This window comes from Helianthus annuus, chromosome 13 (genome assembly GCF_002127325.2).
Source record: "Helianthus annuus cultivar XRQ/B chromosome 13, HanXRQr2.0-SUNRISE, whole genome shotgun sequence".
Lineage (NCBI taxonomy): Eukaryota > Viridiplantae > Streptophyta > Magnoliopsida > Asterales > Asteraceae > Helianthus > Helianthus annuus.
Genome location: NC_035445.2, coordinates 142,519,264 through 142,536,828, shown reverse-complemented (window position 1 = coordinate 142,536,828; position 17,565 = coordinate 142,519,264). Strand labels below are relative to the sequence as shown.

Below are 17,565 nucleotides of genomic sequence, written 5' to 3'. Positions count from 1 at the left end.
CTAAAATACATATTTTCACTAAAAAATTCAATCAAATATACAAGCCGAGCCGAGGCAAGATGAAAAGCGGCTCAAGCAGCAACCGGAAACAGCCGGTAAACTACCGGTGAAAAGAAAGAAACCGTACACACTGTCTTATTCATTCGCAGGTCATTCCAATGGCAGTTGGTAAACATTTAGTGTGTGTGTGTTACTGTGTGTACTCTCTCTTCTCCTTCATCACTCTAAACCCACATGCTCTGTTTCATTCCACCACCAAAAACCCTTAATTCATTCACAAATTTCTTCATAAACTCAAACCCATCACTCTTCATGCATTTGCTCCCCTCAAACCCAACAATTTCCCCCTAATTTCCATCATTTTGTCTTTGATTGATTTCCCCCCAAAACCCTACACACTCTGTTTGTTTCAGGTAATTGTTGTTTATTTTGTGTGTCAGTTTAAGCTTTATTAATAGTTGTATTGATCTGCTAATTGATTTTGAAATTGTGTGTGTGGGTAGTTTCTTAATTGATTTGATGATTTTTCGTAAGCTTTAAGAATAAACTGAATGTTGCTAAATTAATAGCTTAATTGAAGTCATAATTTTGCATCATTGTTTGTGGAGTTTCTTTTTTATTTTTTTATTATTTTTTTTGTGGGTAATTTCTTTATTGATTTGATAATTTTTGTTAAGCTTTAAGAATAAATTGAATGTTGCTAAATTGATTTTGCAATTTTGTGTGGTTTAATAGGTTGATTGAAGTCATAATTTTGCATCATTGTTTATGGGGTTTTTTTTTTTTTTTTTTTTTTGTGGGTAATTTCTTAATTGATTTGATAATTTTCATAAGCTCAAGTTTTAAGATCAGGGGACAGAATCAGGGATTAAAATGCTATGCAAATACTTTTTCTATGATTTTATTGAATTTCAATAGTTTTTTTTTTTTTTTTTTTGCATTAATATAAAAATATAAAGATTGGTTTGAAGAAACAGGGTTTATTTATTATATGTGTACATGTTTGATTCATTTATTGTTACCAAACAGAGTCTGTGAATTGTATGGAAATTTAATGTGGAATCATGGGTCATATTGCATTCAACATTCTCTTAAACTACTTCATGTCAGATTTTTCAAAGATTCAAAATTTTTTGAGCAAAAGAAGTAAAGAACAGAACAACTCTCTCTCTCTCACACACTCACACACACACAGTTGCTTTATCTCACTCAAAAGGATATTTCTTTATTAAGTACAATTTGTTAAGAAAATGGTACAACACCCTAAAGCATCTTGTATCACATCCCCTTAACTAGAGTGTTGACTATTTGAAAGATTATAAATAATTTTTTTATTATAAAGTAACTATCTTTCTTTTGAAATATAAAAAAAAAAAGAAAAAAAAAACATAGTTGGTGACACTTTTTGTCCAAGTCTGATCATTCTTGCAGGGTTCAATATTCCTTTTATATTTTTGCATTAAGGTTTGAAAAATTAATCACCCTTTAAACCCATATAAAATTTGCTGACATATTTGAATTTTTGATTAAATTCATGAAATTTTAGCTTTTTAATAATAGGGTTTTGTACTTTTGTTTGTTATATCTACAAATATTAGGTTGTGAAATTTGATCATGAATATGTATTTATATATATTTACTGATTTTTTTTTTTTTTCATTTGTGGGAAAAGTTTCAGATTGTTGATCAATGTGAGTGGATAAAATTAAAATAGCATATCTTTGGATTAAAAAGAAAGTATTTTTATTGGATCTTTGAAGATTGTTGTGAAAGTGTTAAGAAGAATGCTGGAAACTGAGCTCTATTCTTCTAGAATCTTCTCGCACTTCCGTGAAGATTATGGCGATGAAGAGCTTTCTGTTCTTCCAAGGCATACGAAGGTTATCGTTACCGGAAATAACCGAACAAAGTCGGTTTTGGTTGGTCTTCAAGGCACTGTGAAGAAAGCTGTTGGTCTTGGTGGCTGGCATTGGCTGGTATTTTCTTTCACTCATTTTGTTTTTATTTATTTTGGTTTAATTTGACATACTTATGTTAGTTTGAATCTTTTAACAATATAAATGAACAAGAAAAAGAAAAACTTAGCATATTAAAATGATTTAAAAATCAATATCTTGCTTTTAAAATTGAGTGAGCTGCCATTTCCGTGTCCGTGTGGTTTGTCCAACTATGCCAGTCCAGGCCAAATTTCAAATTTGTATCATTTCGGTCCCTGATATTCTTGAAACATGCCAGTTCCGTCCAAAAAGCTAACTTCTGTTAAAACCTACCGTTTAATGAAGGGCAAAAACGTCATTTTCCTTTTTTTATTTCCCTTAAAAGGGGCGGGAATTTAATAGGGTTAAAAAAAGAAAAATAAAAGAAAAATGGAAATTGACGATTGTACCCTTCATTAAACATCAGATTTTAACAGACGCTAGTTTTTTTGGATGGAACTCACATGTTTCAAGAATGTCAGGGACAAAAATGGTACAAATTTGAAATTTAGCATGGACAGGAATAATTGGACAAACCAAGGGACAAAAATGGTAGTTAAATCTAAATTTTTAAAGAGGGGGCCTATGGTTTGGTCAGATCGCGTTTTGACCCGCCGCATGACCCGACCCGTTTTGCCAGGCTTAGGTTTAGTAATTCATAATTTTCTTTTTGTGGGTCTCATTTATATGATGATACTATAATGGAGAGAGGTGGGTCCTACTACTTGATGTGAGTTAAATAAAGAAGGGACCCACAAAACGGAGAATATAGGAAAAAATAGTATGACTGTTAGTTGTGTTTTAGGTTTTGAAGAATGGGGTGGAAGTAAAGCTACAAAGGAATGCATTGAGTGTTCTTGAACCTCCAACAGGCGACGAAGAAGATGGCGATTTCGAATTCGATAATTCTAGCTGTGGCTCAGATGTTGGCGAAAAAGAGAACATATTCTGTAAGCTTATACAAACAATTCCCCAAAAAGTCCTTGCGTGAACATGAATGCAGTTTTAATCTCATTAGTTATATTGTTGCAGCTGCTGCTATGGAGTTTAGCAAACCGAGCAAGCCCAGGGTTCGGTACACAAGACCGTGGAGCCCATCTGCATCGGTGAAGCCTCTTAATCGTAGTGGTTGCAGAGAAAATCATACCAATAAGCATTCATGTCATTCGGTAAGTAGAAAAGAAAATGTTCCGTGTACATGAAACACAATTAGGATGCAGCTTTGACTTTTAGGTCAAACATACTGTATTTCAACTTCCTCATATGGTCAGTTATTTGAATACTTTTAGAAAATTTGATAACTAGAACGAATTTTGTAACATATGCAATGGAGATAACCATTTCCGTTGGTAAAATTTCAAGAGAATCTATAAGAATGCACCAATAAATAGCGATATGTCTGACTCTGACCTAAAAAGTCAAAATGCTAGAGTAGGAAGCATGAACAAATAGAAAAAAATTGAAAAGACACTACATTTTATCATGGGTCGTACGCATATGGTGAAAATCATTTAACGGATCGGATCTTGCATGTGTTTTGCTTTTAATCTATCAGTTCTTTCTTGTGTTTGACCAGAAAGTCAATTTCGCAAAGCTTGGAAGCAACACACTCGGGCGATATTATAGCACCTTCAACCTTGTAAGTCGGAACACCCCCCCCCCCCACCACACACACACACAGAAAACACATTTATGAGCTTATATTGGAACTGATGTAATATTTTTAGGGAAACATTCATTCAAATCCTACAAAGGAACAGCTGGTTAACGCTATCCAAAAGCATTTTGCTTCACAGGTATCTTATACATACACATACAAGAAAAACTTGAATTAATTTATGGTTTATGGTAATATTATGAAACTGATTTATGTGTGTTTTTCATGCAACAGCAAGTGAGTGAAGTGGAAGTGATAATGGAGTTCATTCATGCTGCAAAGAGACAAAAATCTGGAAGAACAAAGAGGGATCGAAGTTGAGTGGTCCGATATAACAACTGTGTAATCTAATCGTATGCTAACTGATTTAGCTCTTACTTAGGAACCAAGTAACCCGAGAGATAGGGACGTTTAATTGTCAATCGATGTGTTTGATCTTTAACCCTGTAATTTGTTCGTGTGTCGGTTTATAAGTTTAGATCCTCTATATCATATCCATGATGAATGTGTTGAAAACATCTTTTGGAGTGTGTCATGTCTTTAAAACTTGGTGACTGTGTTATGATGCATAGAGTTAAGGGAGTCATGAGCACTTGTTTAACAAAAAAATAGTTATCATTGAAAATATTCTTTCAATTCATTTTGAAATAAAAAGAAAAAAATAATGGAACATCTTGACAGGTAACTAGAATTAGTTGAAAATATTCTAAATTTGGATGAGCCAAAGAGATTGATTTATATCGAGGTAAAGACCTAGGTTAAACGGGTTGGATCCTTGAGCCAAACGGGTTTTACCGGTAACTTCACTGTCGTGCCTACGGGCGGGTGAGTTACCGGGTTTTCCCCGGAATTGGTGGTGGACTCGGGTTACTCTCGGGGTACTCCGTTTGTCCAGTGGGTGCCCCGAGAGTGCTCGGGATTGAGTTTGTTGGCCGTTCAAAAAAAAAAGACCTAGGTTAAAAAAATCGAGAAACTCTGAGGTGTGACCTGTGACGTGAGAGCCTCGTGTATGCGAGGTGTTTGGTATTAAAATAATAATAACAATTTAGTTGATAGATACTAGCTTAATTTATTAACTTTTAACTACTAGTATAATAACTCACCTCATAGTATAAGTTTATAAAACTAAATTATATAAATAAAGAACCCATATATATAGAAGAATAGTGTTCAGGTTAAAGGTTGTTTTTTTTTTCTCAACACCAATTTTGTACTCCTAAATATATAAAGGAAGTGAGCCATTTCCTTTCTAATTATCTAATGGTCTTAATTTAAGAAAAAATCACTAATTTTTTTAACGGCAAATTTGAATTATCGAACCCAAGACCTAATGGTCTCTAAGTCTTATCTCACCCACCAAGATGCCACTAGGTTATAATGGCATGGGCAGAAAATCACTAATTTTGAATGTGTTTTACTATAGTAACGTTAGAAACAAATCCGTCATTTAGCCATAAGATAAGTCATGTATATACATTTATGGCAAATTGGATTTAAATATCCAATCTAACTGTTTTTTGCCAATAATAATCCTAATTGTGTTTATTCTCGACAGTGGTCCAACCTTTTTCATTTTGTTTGTATAATAGTCCGCCGTTAAAAATAACGTAACGTAGTTAAGTATTTATCCGAATCACAAACTGATATTTTAGGGCTTTTGATCAGAACGAGGATACGAGTCGATTGATATTAAACTTACCTCAAAACAGTGCTCCAAAGGGCTTGATTTTTGTTAATTGGACGTTTAAACACTCAAATTGAAGCACCGTTTTAGTCATTTGGAGCACTGTTTTGGGTACATTTTACATCAATCGACCCGTATCTTCGTTCTGATTAAAAGCCCTAAAACATCGGTTTGTAATTTGGAAAAAAACTGAACTCTATTATGTTTTTAAACGACGGACCATTATACAAACAAAATGAAAAATGTTGGACCACTATCGGGAATAAACTTAGTTAAGATTATTGTTGGCAAAATTTTCCTTCATTTTTACATCAATTACTCTATATCTTAAAAAATGTCGGTGGACTATGCAACCGACAAAAGTAGTCCTTCAAGTTTCACAAATGTTATCCTAAATCCCTTCATAATATTTTCTTTTTCTTCTTTGGCTTCATACTATACACACATCACATATAGAGTCATAGAGAGAGAAACATATAACAGTAAAGCACAAGTTTTTAAAGCTTTTAGTTCTATCAAAACTCAAAAGCAACGTGAAATGGGTCATCCTTCCGACAAGTTAAACGCTGCTGCTTTGGTAAATTCTGGTTGTTATGGCTCTCTCAGATTTAAGTGATAATACAAGCGGAAAACATAACAAAAGTCACCGGATTTTAACACTGGTCGCTAGAAAGAACCATCACAATTAAGAGGTGTCTGCCGACGGGCCTACTCGCCCTTGGTTTGGCCGGATTTTTTGGCGAGAGAGGAGATAAAGATGTTGGCGTAGCAGATCTGTTCGGTGGTTTGTCTTCTTCGACTTCGGCCCCAAGGGAAAAACGACCACATTGGGTCATAGACTGAGATCGGCGTTGAAGGCGAACGACGGTGAAGGGTTTGAAAGAAGCGATGGTTAGAGGAGAGGGTTACGTCAGGCAGTGGTGATGTGAGAATTAAAAATGAGGATGAAGATGGAGTTTTTCTATAAAGAGAGAGTTTGTGTAGGCAAAGAGCAGAGAGAAAGATGCATCAGTTCACCTATATGAAAAATACATCAGTTCTAAAAGTATTTTTTTTTTTTGCCATACTTTCTACAAAATTAATTAAATAAATTTATGTTTTCTCTTTATATGTTGAACGAGAAATTAGGAATGGTTCATTCAAATTTTTAGTGATAAGAGAAAAGGAAAAGTGAGTTACAGAGCGGCGCAAAAAATAAGCAAAGGAATGTTAAAATGACTTTAGTTGCTCACATGATTTCTTGGGACTCAATTAGGGATGAGCTCGGTATCGGTACCGAAAGAATCGGTACCGAAAATACTCAAAAGTGGGTACCAGTACCGGTACCGAATATACCCGGTTCGGTACGGTTCGGTACCGGTACGGTACCGGTATTTGAGGGTAAAAACCGGTAAATACCGGTACCGAAAATGTTAAAAGTCGGTACCGAAAAGGTACCCGGTTCGGTAAATTTGGTACCGGTACCGGTACCGGGTCCATTTTGCTCATCCCTAGACTCAACAAATAAAGTTCAAAGCTGTTCGATTTAGGGGACGGGGTGTGTGCGGGGATGGGGTTCACTGGGCCCCCATCTGTGTGCAATGAATGGCAAATATCGAGGAGTAGTCACCGCGTAAGGAAGAGGAGAGAAAGGGGTTATGATAGGGCCTCGCTTACTTTACATTGAAAAGGGTAAATACTGTTTCATGGGAATCACGACACGTTTGCTGCTACTCACTATTTTCATGAAATCTTTTTTAATAAATGATAACCACGATTTTTTAACGAAAATAATTTGAATTAGACTCAAATGAGATAATTATAAGTCATTGAAGACATAATTTTTTTTAAACAAATCGAGTCAAATTTTCAGAAGGTCGAGTTATTTTTAGTATTGTCGTCGCCGCAACGCGCGATGGGTCGCAATCCTAGTAAGAACTTAAACTAATATGATACACAACACATCCATACTATACTAACATGGTTTCACATTTGTTATCATCTCCTCATGCATTACTCTCTATCTACATGATATTTTCAGATAATACTTTTAAACAGTAAAATGAGTACTACAATTATTTAAACAAAAGCACAATATAAATAAAAACAATATATCCATAACGGCCGAGTGTCAACATACATTGAATTGTTTCTATAATAATATTTTCACACTTTGCCCAAAACTGGATGATACTTGCGATTTCAATATCTTAACGAGAACAACACTGCAAAGAAAAAGAAAACTATTGTCGAAAAAAAATCAAATCATAATCACCATAAAACAAGTCAAACTTATACCAAATTATTCGAGCCTAATCGAGTCAAACTTAATCAACTCCAATGAGAACGATAGCCGAGAGAACCACAACATACGAACGAATCACGCCCGGAGGAGACTCTCAAGTGCTTCAAAGAACAACGGAGCCATATCGGGGCTCGGAGATTTGATAGCACACTTGATGCCCGGAACACCAATGACCGCTGTAAGTTCAATCAAGAATGGGGTTCCTTTTGGGATTTTGGCTGACAGATATAGAACCTCTTGATTCCCGTTCTTACGTTTGGCGATAAAGAACATGTTGGAAGAAGCCAGCTGTTCTATAGTCGCATCCACGTTGTTTATCACGATACCTGCGATATCCTTTGACACCTCGTTTGAATCCGGTAATGACTTCCATGTCTGCAATAGAATTCACCAAAATATCAGACTACACTATTTGTTGAATGCATGTACGAGTTTTCGTTATCCGAATTAGGCTCAAAAAGTCGGAACCAAATTCAAATTACGAATTGTAATCGAGTTAGCATCCGAATCGAATTTGTGATTTTCGAACTGATTCAACCCGAATATTCGACACAGAATTATGTAAAAACAGGGGTTAAGGAAGGAACCCTGTCCTTGGTACCCCAAAGGATACCCATCATCCCACCCCACAAGGGTTATGATGCCGGCAAATTACCTCTGCACACCATCCACATGATCTGGGCACCACAAGGGTCGAACCCGCGCCACTACAACTTCACATGTGGGCAATGAACTTCATTGGTAGTTCTTATATAAAAAATACATATATGTTTTACACATATATTATTTAAAGTAAAACGCCATTTGCGTCCCTGAGGTTTGGCCAGTTTTGCGACTTTCGTCCAAAGGTTTCAAATCTTACCATTTTCATCCAGATCGTTAACTCCATCCATTTTTCTCCGTTAAGACGGGTATTTCCGTTTTTTTGTTAACTTAAAGGGGAATTCGATCTTTTTCACTTTATCTACAAGCATTTAGCATAATGTACAAGCATTCAAAAGACCGAATTGCCCTTTAAGTTAACAGAAAAGACAGAAATACTTCTGACTTAACGAAAAAAATGGATGGAGTTAACGAGCCGCATGAAAATGGCAAGATTTCAAACCTTTTGAATCCAGATGCGAAAAAACAAACCTTTGGACGAAAGCCACAAAACTGGCCAAACCTCAGGGACGAAAATGACATTTTACTCTATTATTTATTTATAACTATTTTATCTAATCGTTCGGGTTATTTGAATCAGATATTTTCAAAATCGAATGACTTGCTTAACACCCCTAAACGCACGTGAAATTCTGAACAAAAATTATGTTACCTCAAGGAAAGTAGAACGTTCCATTCTTCCATCCTCGGTGAACAAAACGAGTAACGATAATCTATCATTAAAGTACCAAACAGGCTGCTGATTATTCTTCACCGCAACCTGCAAAAGTGAGTTAGGTGGACCTGGAGCTACATTCTGGAACAGAACCATAGGAAGAAGCGTTCGTGACGATGTTCCCGGTTGAATTTGTGGGACCTAGCAAAAACAATGCACGTTACCCAAAGTTGAAAAACTAGATGCAGACATTGCAGCCTAAAAACAAGTCATAGGTACCTGAAGTGGTCCACCAGCAGCAAGACCAAATGTATTTTTGTTGAATTGGATCATAAACCCATCCAGCGGGATGTTTGTGTTGTTCTCAAACATTAAACTGTAGAATATCTGACCGTCCCTACGAACCAGCTGTGCACTAATTTCGAGACCTTGACCGCTTGCTGCTGGTAATAACACGGGTAGAGGTGGCCTGTGATGGTAACAAAACGGTTAGGTAATGGGTCCAGGTTCAAACCGTCATTTTTTTGGAGCAGGTCGAGTTGGGTTGACCAACAAGCACCTTTTGCTGTCTTTTTTTTTTCTAAAGAGTAAAATGTCATTTTCCTTCCTGAGGTTTGGCCAGTTTTGCGACTTTCGTCCAAAGGTTTGTTTTTCCGCATCTGGTTCTAAAAGGTTTGAAATTTTGTCGTTTTCATCGGCTTGTTAACTCCATCCATTTTTCTCCGTTAAGTCAGGGGTATTTCCGTCTTTTTTGTTAACGTAAAGGGCAATTCGGTCTTTTTCACTTTAAGTAAAAAGACCGAATTCCCTTTAAGTTTACAAAAAAGAGGGAAATATCCCTGACTTGACGAAGAAAAATGTACGGAGTTAACGAGCTGGATGATGTTGTAAAATTTCAAACCTTATGGATCCAGTTTCGAAAAAACAAACTTTTGGATGAAAGTTGCAAAACTGGCCAAACCTCAGGGACGAGAATGGCATTTTACTCCTTTTCTAAAAGAATTCTAATAAACAATTGTGACTATAAATACATTCAGTACAATAATATACATCCAAAATACACTTTAATCTTATCCTTTTAAGTAACTTTTTTTATTAAAACCATTTGATCCGTTAAGAGATTATTAAACACACACGCGACACACAGACCCGTTAATAAGCAAACGGCTTGTCTTTTTATGTTTTATGCTATCTTTACTGAATAAGTCAATGTCACGTATGACGTACCCTGCATCGGTTGCAGGATGATCTACCGAGACAATAGCATTATCATCACCACCGTCAAGACCCATAAGATCAAGTAAATCTGGCACAGGAGCAGGAGCGGCAGTTGGCGGCTTAGCGGCAGTTGAAGTAGGTGGTGGAGGTGCAACACCATCGACAACCAATGTAGATGATGTTTCGGCATACGCGCCTTCAATACCGTCGGGGAACTCTTCTTCTTCGGTTCTTTGAACAGTCCTCACACGGGTTATGAATGTTTCAGGCGGTTTGTGATACACAGAAGACAAAGTAGCAATATTTGCAAGAAGCTCGTCTAGAAGAGATGAATCGTATTGGTTTGAATCATCACTGATCACCGGTTTTTCGGCTAAAACGACATCTTTGGCAGCCTGATATACGTAATATAAGTCGTTAGAATAAAAGGATTTACAAGTAAAGACATTTTTAACGAAATGGATCGTAGTTAAGAACCTCTGGATCGGTTGACAGAAGGCGCCAATATATGTATGCACGATCTCGTAGATCTGGATTGTCGGTTTCCACGGTGGCATTATTCAAAACAACCTATGAAGATAACAATATAACTTGAAATCAGATTCACCTAAACATATATACGGAAAGTTACCATTTTAAAAACCGTAATTGATAACATAACTTAAAGTGTGTGTGGGTGTGTGTATATATAAATATTACCTGTATCATTTGCTGTGGTCCTTCAGTTGGCTTTTTTAGAAAAAGTTTGACTGTGGCAGTCAACAACTGCAATTGCACTTGCGCTGGTTCTTCAGGGAAACTCTCCAGAAAGCTTTCAAGAAGTTCGTCGGCATTATCAATTCTTTCAGCATATTCACCGATTATCCAAATCATTGATGCCTGTTAAAATTAATAAATAAATATCAACAGGTAAGATTTTCACAAATATTAGAATTTTCAAAATTTTAAAATACCTTGGCCTCTGGCTCATCCAAAGTGTCCAAACTCTCACAAAGTGTGGCAATGATAGATTCATAACTGTAGTGAAAAGTTTAGTCAATAAAACATTATGCTTAAAAATGATTAACAAATGGAGAAACGAAAGCTTACGTGTTGGGATATCGTCTAAATATATCCTTAATGACTATAATAGCTTCTTGCACGACATAATTTACTTTAATTTTGATCAGCTCTAGAAGAACACTAATGCAACGTTCCGCAGCTCTCTCTAACTTGATAGCACAACGCCCAATAGCACGGACAGCTTTTCTTACAAAATCGACATCTACTTCTGTAGCATATTCTTTAAACTCCAACAATACCTGCATCACCAGATCCATTGAACAAAATAGAGACTCAACAACTTTACTCGTTTACCTAACTGGTTCAATTTGGGTTTATGTTTTGATCTATAATGGGTCAAACGGATAAAACTAAAAAGAAAAGTTTGGTTAACTCATACCAAAAGCCATTTTGACAAGTCGCCCGACTCTATGACTCTAGGCCAGGAAGTTCGTTTATATTCGTTTATTTAATAAACGAACGAACATGAACACAACTTTTTGTTCATTTAATTAAACAAATGAACATGAACACACGTTTTTTTTTTTGTTCATTTATGTTCTCTTTTATTTACATTTGTTTATGTTTGTTCGTTTATGTTCATTTCAATTTAAATGCATAAGTAGTTATATTTATAAAATATTAAACATAAAAAGAACTTTCTAACTACTTGTATAAATATAACTAATTGGCAATTGGGCTTTCTAGTAATAAATATGAGTTTTCCAATGTAATTTATCGTAATTAATCCCTAAATTATATAAAAAATTATTTTATGTTCGTTTATGCTTAGTCAATTATATTCATTTGTGTTGAATGTTAAATTATGTGTGTTTAAGTTTGTTTGTTTGTTTGTGTTCGTTACGTTCGTGGATTGTTCGTTTAGGTTTTAAACGAACGAAACGAACATGCCCATTTTTTAATAAACGAATATGAACAAAAAAGTGTTCAATTATATGTTCGTGTTCGGTTAAAGTTAAATGAACGAACATGAACACGCCTCTAATCGTGTTCAGTTCATTTACACGCCTACCTGACTCGGTCCAATTTACTGCCTCTTATAACACATATGCTGAAGACAAAATTATTATAGAAAATTCTAATTACCTGGTCAATATTTCTATCTGAAGCAAGCTTTATCATGATCTCCAACTTTTCCATCTTCACGTAAATCGGATCATTGTACTTGCAGAAGAACACCTACAAAGTAGGTGTAATTTAGATGATCTATCTGAATTCATATTAACGCTGGTCAAAAGAAGAAAATGTGAAATCATGATACCTTAATTTCATGGGCAAGGATCGTGGGACGCCTTTGTACAATAAGGTTGATGTTCCTTAATGCAACGTATTGAATCTCAGGTTCGGCGGAAAGTAATGTTACAAGAGGAGGAGCCATTTTCTTGCAAAGGTTCCGAATCACGTCTGGACTGGTGATGAGTTCCATTTGTTGAAGGATCATCTTTTAAGGTGATAATGTTACAATATAAGAAAGAAAAGTCAGAACATGAATATAGGATAAATACTAGGGGTGACCATCTTGACACATTATACTAACGAATGGGTAGTTTTTGGTTGTAAATTTTATCTAAAACGGGCCGAATGAAAATAATTAGCTAAACAGAGAATGAGTTAAACGGGCTGATAAAGTCAACCAGACAGCACGTCGGTCATAGTCTTTATTTATTGCATACAATCTCCTGAGATAATTTTTAATCAAAGATGTAGATAATTATTGTTTTTGTAATCATATATTCATTATGAATTGCATTGATTTAAGTACACGGATGGCCTCTGTATTTTACCAAATATTGGATTTGGTCCCTAGCTTTCCAAAAGTACATGGATGGTCCCTGTGGTTTGCACTTTGTAACGCATATAGTCCTCAGCTAACAAATCTAAACGTTTCAGCAAGTCCAAGTTAGGGACTAAATGCGTTACAAAGTGCAAACCACAGGGACCATCTGTGTACTTTTGGAAAAAGTTGGGACTAAATGCGTTACAAAGTGCAAGCCAAAGGAACTATCTGTGTACTTTTGAAAAGCTAGGAACCAAATCCAAAATTTTGGTATACCACAGGGACCATCCTTGTAATTTACTCTAATGCATTTATTTTATACAGAAGTTACGAAAAAAATTGAACAAAATAGTGTTTGCACTTTGCAGGTCAACCTAATCCGTTTAAACAAGTACCAAAAATGATCCATTTAACCCAAACCATTTTAACAAGTTACGCAGGCCACCCCCTCTTAAAAACTACATAAGAAAAATCAAGCAAATTCACCTTAACAGCTGAAAGAACAACAGCAGAATTTGCATGTTGTAGTCTAGGAGTGACTCTCTCTACAATATTTTCAGCTTCACGAGCATCGGCTGCCTTGTACTTAGAAAGAGCATCCAATATGAAAACTTGACCCCACCTGTCGTCACGTTGATAACAACATTTAAAAACACAAAACGACAAACAGAAAATATGACAGTAAATATATTTTAAAAAATCACACTCACTCAGTGCATTCGTTCAGAGCAGTAAGGAGCTTTGTAAGTGTATTGCTGGTGATCTCAAAGATGGGTTTACTGCTGTTATCTTGAATTTCCGCAAGAGCTGCAACAGCATTTGCTACAACCATAGGGTTATTGTCGGATATCAAATCCTTAAGACCGTCCAGAAAGCCTCTGTCTTCAACTAACTCGGCATTAATGTCGTAAAGTTTAGCAACACAAATAGCAGCTGTCTTTCGAACATAAGGATCATCATCCTGAATAAAGAACATAAAGATGCCCATAGAGGGAAGTAGAAAGTTAAATCGTAGAATACTTCGATTAACAAATAACTAAAGATTTCAGAAACAGAAACATATGTTACCTTAAGACACCTCTCAAGGGGATCACAAAGATATTCTGTAATTTTATCGACTCGGATGCATCCCATCGTTCGAACAGCTAACGCGCGAATCAGAGGATTTGGGTCTTGGGTATCCTGTAATATTTGTTCACTATACTATAAGAAACTCACTATGGAAATTTGAGGTCTTTTTATAAGAATTAACATTTAACAGAATGATTTGAGTTCTTATTACTGACATGCTTAAGATATATATAGAAAAAAAAAAAGTAAAATATAACACACTTAAAGAAACTATTTCATTCAATAGCAGATAGTGCGATAACAGTAATTTTGAATACAAAGAACAATTATCATTATACAGGAGCATGCATAGAATGAGTGAGCCTATTAAGTATGGGATAAGTGATAACATTCGCCAAAGATAAAACACCAAGGAGCAAGCTTAAAGTAAAAACAAAGAATTATTCTACTTCTTACCTTTACAAATGTATTGACTGCAAGTATAGCCAGATCAGGCTGACTTTTAGCGTAATTGATGAGATACAGGTACACAAGCTTTTTGAGCTCCAAATTTTCTGTCTGCATACAGTTCAGGACATCTGTGAATAGTGAGGAGACATCCTTCCCAACAGTCATGGCAGCAATCACCTTCTTAACAGCATCCTTTCTCTTATCCTGGATGTCAGAGAAAAGCACATTAAGTAATATTGTAAGTTAGTAACTAACTAACTAATGGTCAGTTTTTACGCAAACGAAAGAATGTTTTATAGTTTCCAAAAAACCAACAATCTTAGGTTTCCAATTGGACGTCTTCACATACATACTATGTGCCCTAAACCAGGTAAAACTGTAAAATCTCCCCAAAACAGAAAACCATGGAAACTGCCAGATGCAAAGGTGTGCTTACAGTAACTAGGTGGGTTCAATATTTTAAGCTATTATGCATTAGCAATTAGCACAGTCATTCAACATTTCAAACTTCTAACAAAAGGCAGTAACTACTAACATATAAATGCATAGAATGAGAAGCTTCATGAACCGAATTGAAACTTATGTTCCAAGGAGTCTAAGGTTCCAAAGAACCAACGATCTCCGGATTTCAATTAAACATCTTCACATACATATCACGTGCCCTAAATCGGCTAAAACCGTAAATCTCCCTGAAACAGAAACCTGTAGAACTTGCTAGACGCAAAGGCGCACTTACTGCTTACAGTAATTAAGTAACCAATTACGCAGTATCACACTCATGCAGCGTTTCAAACTTCTATCAAGATACACCAACCATGGTTTTAAAAAACGGCTGAGGCATGCGCCTCGAGGCGCGCCTCAAGGCGAAACGACTAAAAACGACTCTGAGGCGCGCCTCAGGGGGTTTCTAGTGTATGTGCGCCTCAGAGAGAGCTGAGGCGCTAAAAAGGCTGCGCCTCAGGGGGTTTCTGATATTTGTTTTTGATGTTATTAAATTTTTATGTCAATTTCAAGCAATTTATGTCTTTTTATGTGTGTTTTTGATGATTTTGATGAATTTGATGATGAATTTAGTTAGTATTATTATTTTTATAAGATATACAATTTTATATTTATTTTTTTAATTCCATCTCGGGCTTACGCCTCGGTTTGCCTCGAGGCTTACGCCTCGTGAGGCGAAGGGTAAACGCCTTGAAACTCGTTTCCGTTTTTTTAAACCTTGGCACTAACTACTAACACGCAAATACACAGAATGAGAAACTTCATAAACTGAATTGAAACCTATGTTCCAAGGAGTCTAAGGTTCCAAATAACCAACGATCATCATTTTCAATCGGACATCTAAGGTTCCAAATAACCAACAATCATCATTTTCAATCGGACATCTTCACATACATATCACGTGTCCTAAACCGGCTAAAACCGTAAAATCTCACCAAAACACAAAACTATGGAACTAATTAGATGCAAATGTGTCCTTACAGTAATTCGGTAGTTCAAATGTTCAATACTTGAACCAATTGCACAGTATCACACTCATTTAAACAGTTCAAACTCCTAATAAGATGCACTAACTACTAACATCTAATTGCACATAACGAATCAAAAATCGGTCCAATAAACAGCTTCAAAACGACCTAATCGATAAAATATCATCTCACAGTCACAGATCTGACAATACATCTAGCATAATGATGAAATTTCGACACGGATCAACACAAACGAACGAAATTGAAACAGTTTTAGGTATTTTCACATCAGATCAGAGTAGATATGTATAAATTCAGTGAAGTTCGGTTAGATGCGATACCTTGTACTGTGAATTGAGTTCTTCTTTAAGCTCAGGGATTTCGCCTTTTTTAGTGGTGGAGAAGTACTTTGAATCGTGTCCGCTCATCTCTGCTGCCGGTGATCGGAGTCAACGACGGCGATTCGACAGAGCAAAAATGGATTGCGAGTGAGGAAGGTTTGAAGGAGAAGGTGTGGAAAACTGGAAATGGAAGATTTGTGGAAATGGGTGTTTTGAAAAGGGAGAATAAACCCGACCCGGTTCGGTTAAAGGTGTGAACTGTGAAGTAGAAAGGAGCGTGGGTGTCAATAGGGTAGGATGCCAAAAAAGCCCAACCCTGACGGGTATACTCGAAGTCTGAAACACACGGGTCGGGTATATCCGAAGCCCGATGAGTATGGGCCAGGTATGGGCTTAAAAAGGGAAAAAATTTAGGTACGGTACGGGTATGGGATTTAGTGATACCCGGCCCGATATTCAACCCATTTACCCGAATAATACTAGAAAGTATCATATTATAAATTTCCATATATATAAACTTAGTACATGCACTTATTACATTCTCTATAGTACTAGGGTCTAGTCTTTTCTGGTAGTCATATATTCAAATTATGTTGGATATAGAAGTTAGTACTTTATATGGATATGGAAGTACTAGCTTATTTTTAGCATGTATACTAAATAACTTATTTTTTAGCATGTATATTGGATATGGAAGCTAGCACCCTTTATTATATGGATGTTTATGCAATTAGGTTGTCGTAATACAATTAATTAATTAATTAAGTAATCGTTTTGATTTAGTTTGGTATATGTGATCTGAATACGATAAGGAAGTATTTAATCATATTTTCATTTGTTATAGTTATTAAAATTGTAAATTATATCACATCAAAGTAAAAACTTGCACATTTGTCCCAACGGGTATTTTTAAGAAATTAACGAGTATACCCGATACCCACGGTTATGCCAGATACCCGACAGGTAATTACCCGACAAATACCTGATGAGTAACTGGCCAGGTATGGGACAAAGAATTACAACCGGGTACGGGCCTGGTATTACCAATACCCGGCCCATTGTCATTCCTAGGTGTCAATCCGGTTTGGATTTGGTTTGGTTTTTGGCTCAAACCGAAATTAAAATTCGGGTTTTAAATTTTTTAAAACTGTTCAATTTTCTTGATTTTCCGTTCTAATTTGCGATATTTGTATATTTTTATCTTCTCTCGTCTTTTGTTGTTCCTTGGTCGTTTGATGTTTGCTTATTCGGTGCTCAT

At 35.9% G+C, this 17,565-nt stretch overlaps 2 protein-coding genes across 3 annotated transcripts; one reads left to right on the top strand and one right to left on the bottom strand.

Moving 5' to 3' along the window:
• The first annotated feature begins 162 nt into the window (after positions 1–162).
• On the top strand, positions 163–4,163 carry LOC110899567. Of its 2 annotated transcripts, none has more exons than XM_022146448.2 (7): positions 163–413; positions 1,679–1,976; positions 2,782–2,926; positions 3,009–3,145; positions 3,553–3,615; positions 3,704–3,772; positions 3,868–4,163. In XM_022146448.2, exons 2-7 carry the CDS (start codon positions 1,785–1,787, stop codon positions 3,952–3,954), a joined length of 693 nt encoding a protein of 230 aa, XP_022002140.1. In that variant the 5' UTR covers positions 163–413; positions 1,679–1,784; the 3' UTR covers positions 3,955–4,163. The 2 variants fall into 2 exon arrangements, with proteins under 2 accessions (XP_022002140.1, XP_022002139.1); XM_022146447.2 differs by having other exon boundaries at positions 164–413; positions 1,673–1,976.
• A 3,226-nt stretch (positions 4,164–7,389) lies between these two features.
• On the bottom strand, positions 7,390–16,548 carry LOC110899566 (beta-adaptin-like protein B). Its single transcript, XM_022146446.2, has 15 exons — positions 16,308–16,548; positions 14,504–14,701; positions 14,045–14,158; positions 13,687–13,937; positions 13,463–13,598; positions 12,461–12,640; positions 12,286–12,378; positions 11,227–11,438; positions 11,091–11,154; positions 10,837–11,016; positions 10,615–10,707; positions 10,147–10,532; positions 9,199–9,388; positions 8,917–9,120; positions 7,390–7,976 (listed from the first exon to the last, which is right to left on the bottom strand). The coding sequence occupies exons 1-15, from the start codon at positions 16,392–16,394 to the stop codon at positions 7,677–7,679; spliced, it is 2,688 nt and encodes an 895-aa protein (XP_022002138.1). The 5' UTR covers positions 16,395–16,548; the 3' UTR covers positions 7,390–7,676.
• Positions 16,549–17,565: the final 1,017 nt, after the last annotated feature.

What these genes read in the sequence shown, in the direction of transcription:
- LOC110899567 (XM_022146448.2), top strand. Translation starts at nt 1,785, where the DNA reads ATGCTGGAAACTGAGCTCTATTCTTCTAGAATCTTCTCGCACTTCCGT. An exon ending in ATAAGCATTCATGTCATTCG is followed by an intron (nt 3,146 to 3,552) that starts GTAAGTAGAAAA and finishes GTGTTTGACCAG; the next exon opens with AAAGTCAATTTCGCAAAGCT. An exon ending in AAAAGCATTTTGCTTCACAG is followed by an intron (nt 3,773 to 3,867) that starts GTATCTTATACA and finishes TTCATGCAACAG; the next exon opens with CAAGTGAGTGAAGTGGAAGT.
- LOC110899566 (XM_022146446.2), bottom strand. Translation starts at nt 16,394, where the DNA reads ATGAGCGGACACGATTCAAAGTACTTCTCCACCACTAAAAAAGGCGAA. An exon ending in AACTCAATTCACAGTACAAG is followed by an intron (nt 14,702 to 16,307) that starts GTATCGCATCTA and finishes TCTGACATCCAG; the next exon opens with GATAAGAGAAAGGATGCTGT. An exon ending in CCCTTGAGAGGTGTCTTAAG is followed by an intron (nt 13,938 to 14,044) that starts GTAACATATGTT and finishes TTCTTTATTCAG; the next exon opens with GATGATGATCCTTATGTTCG.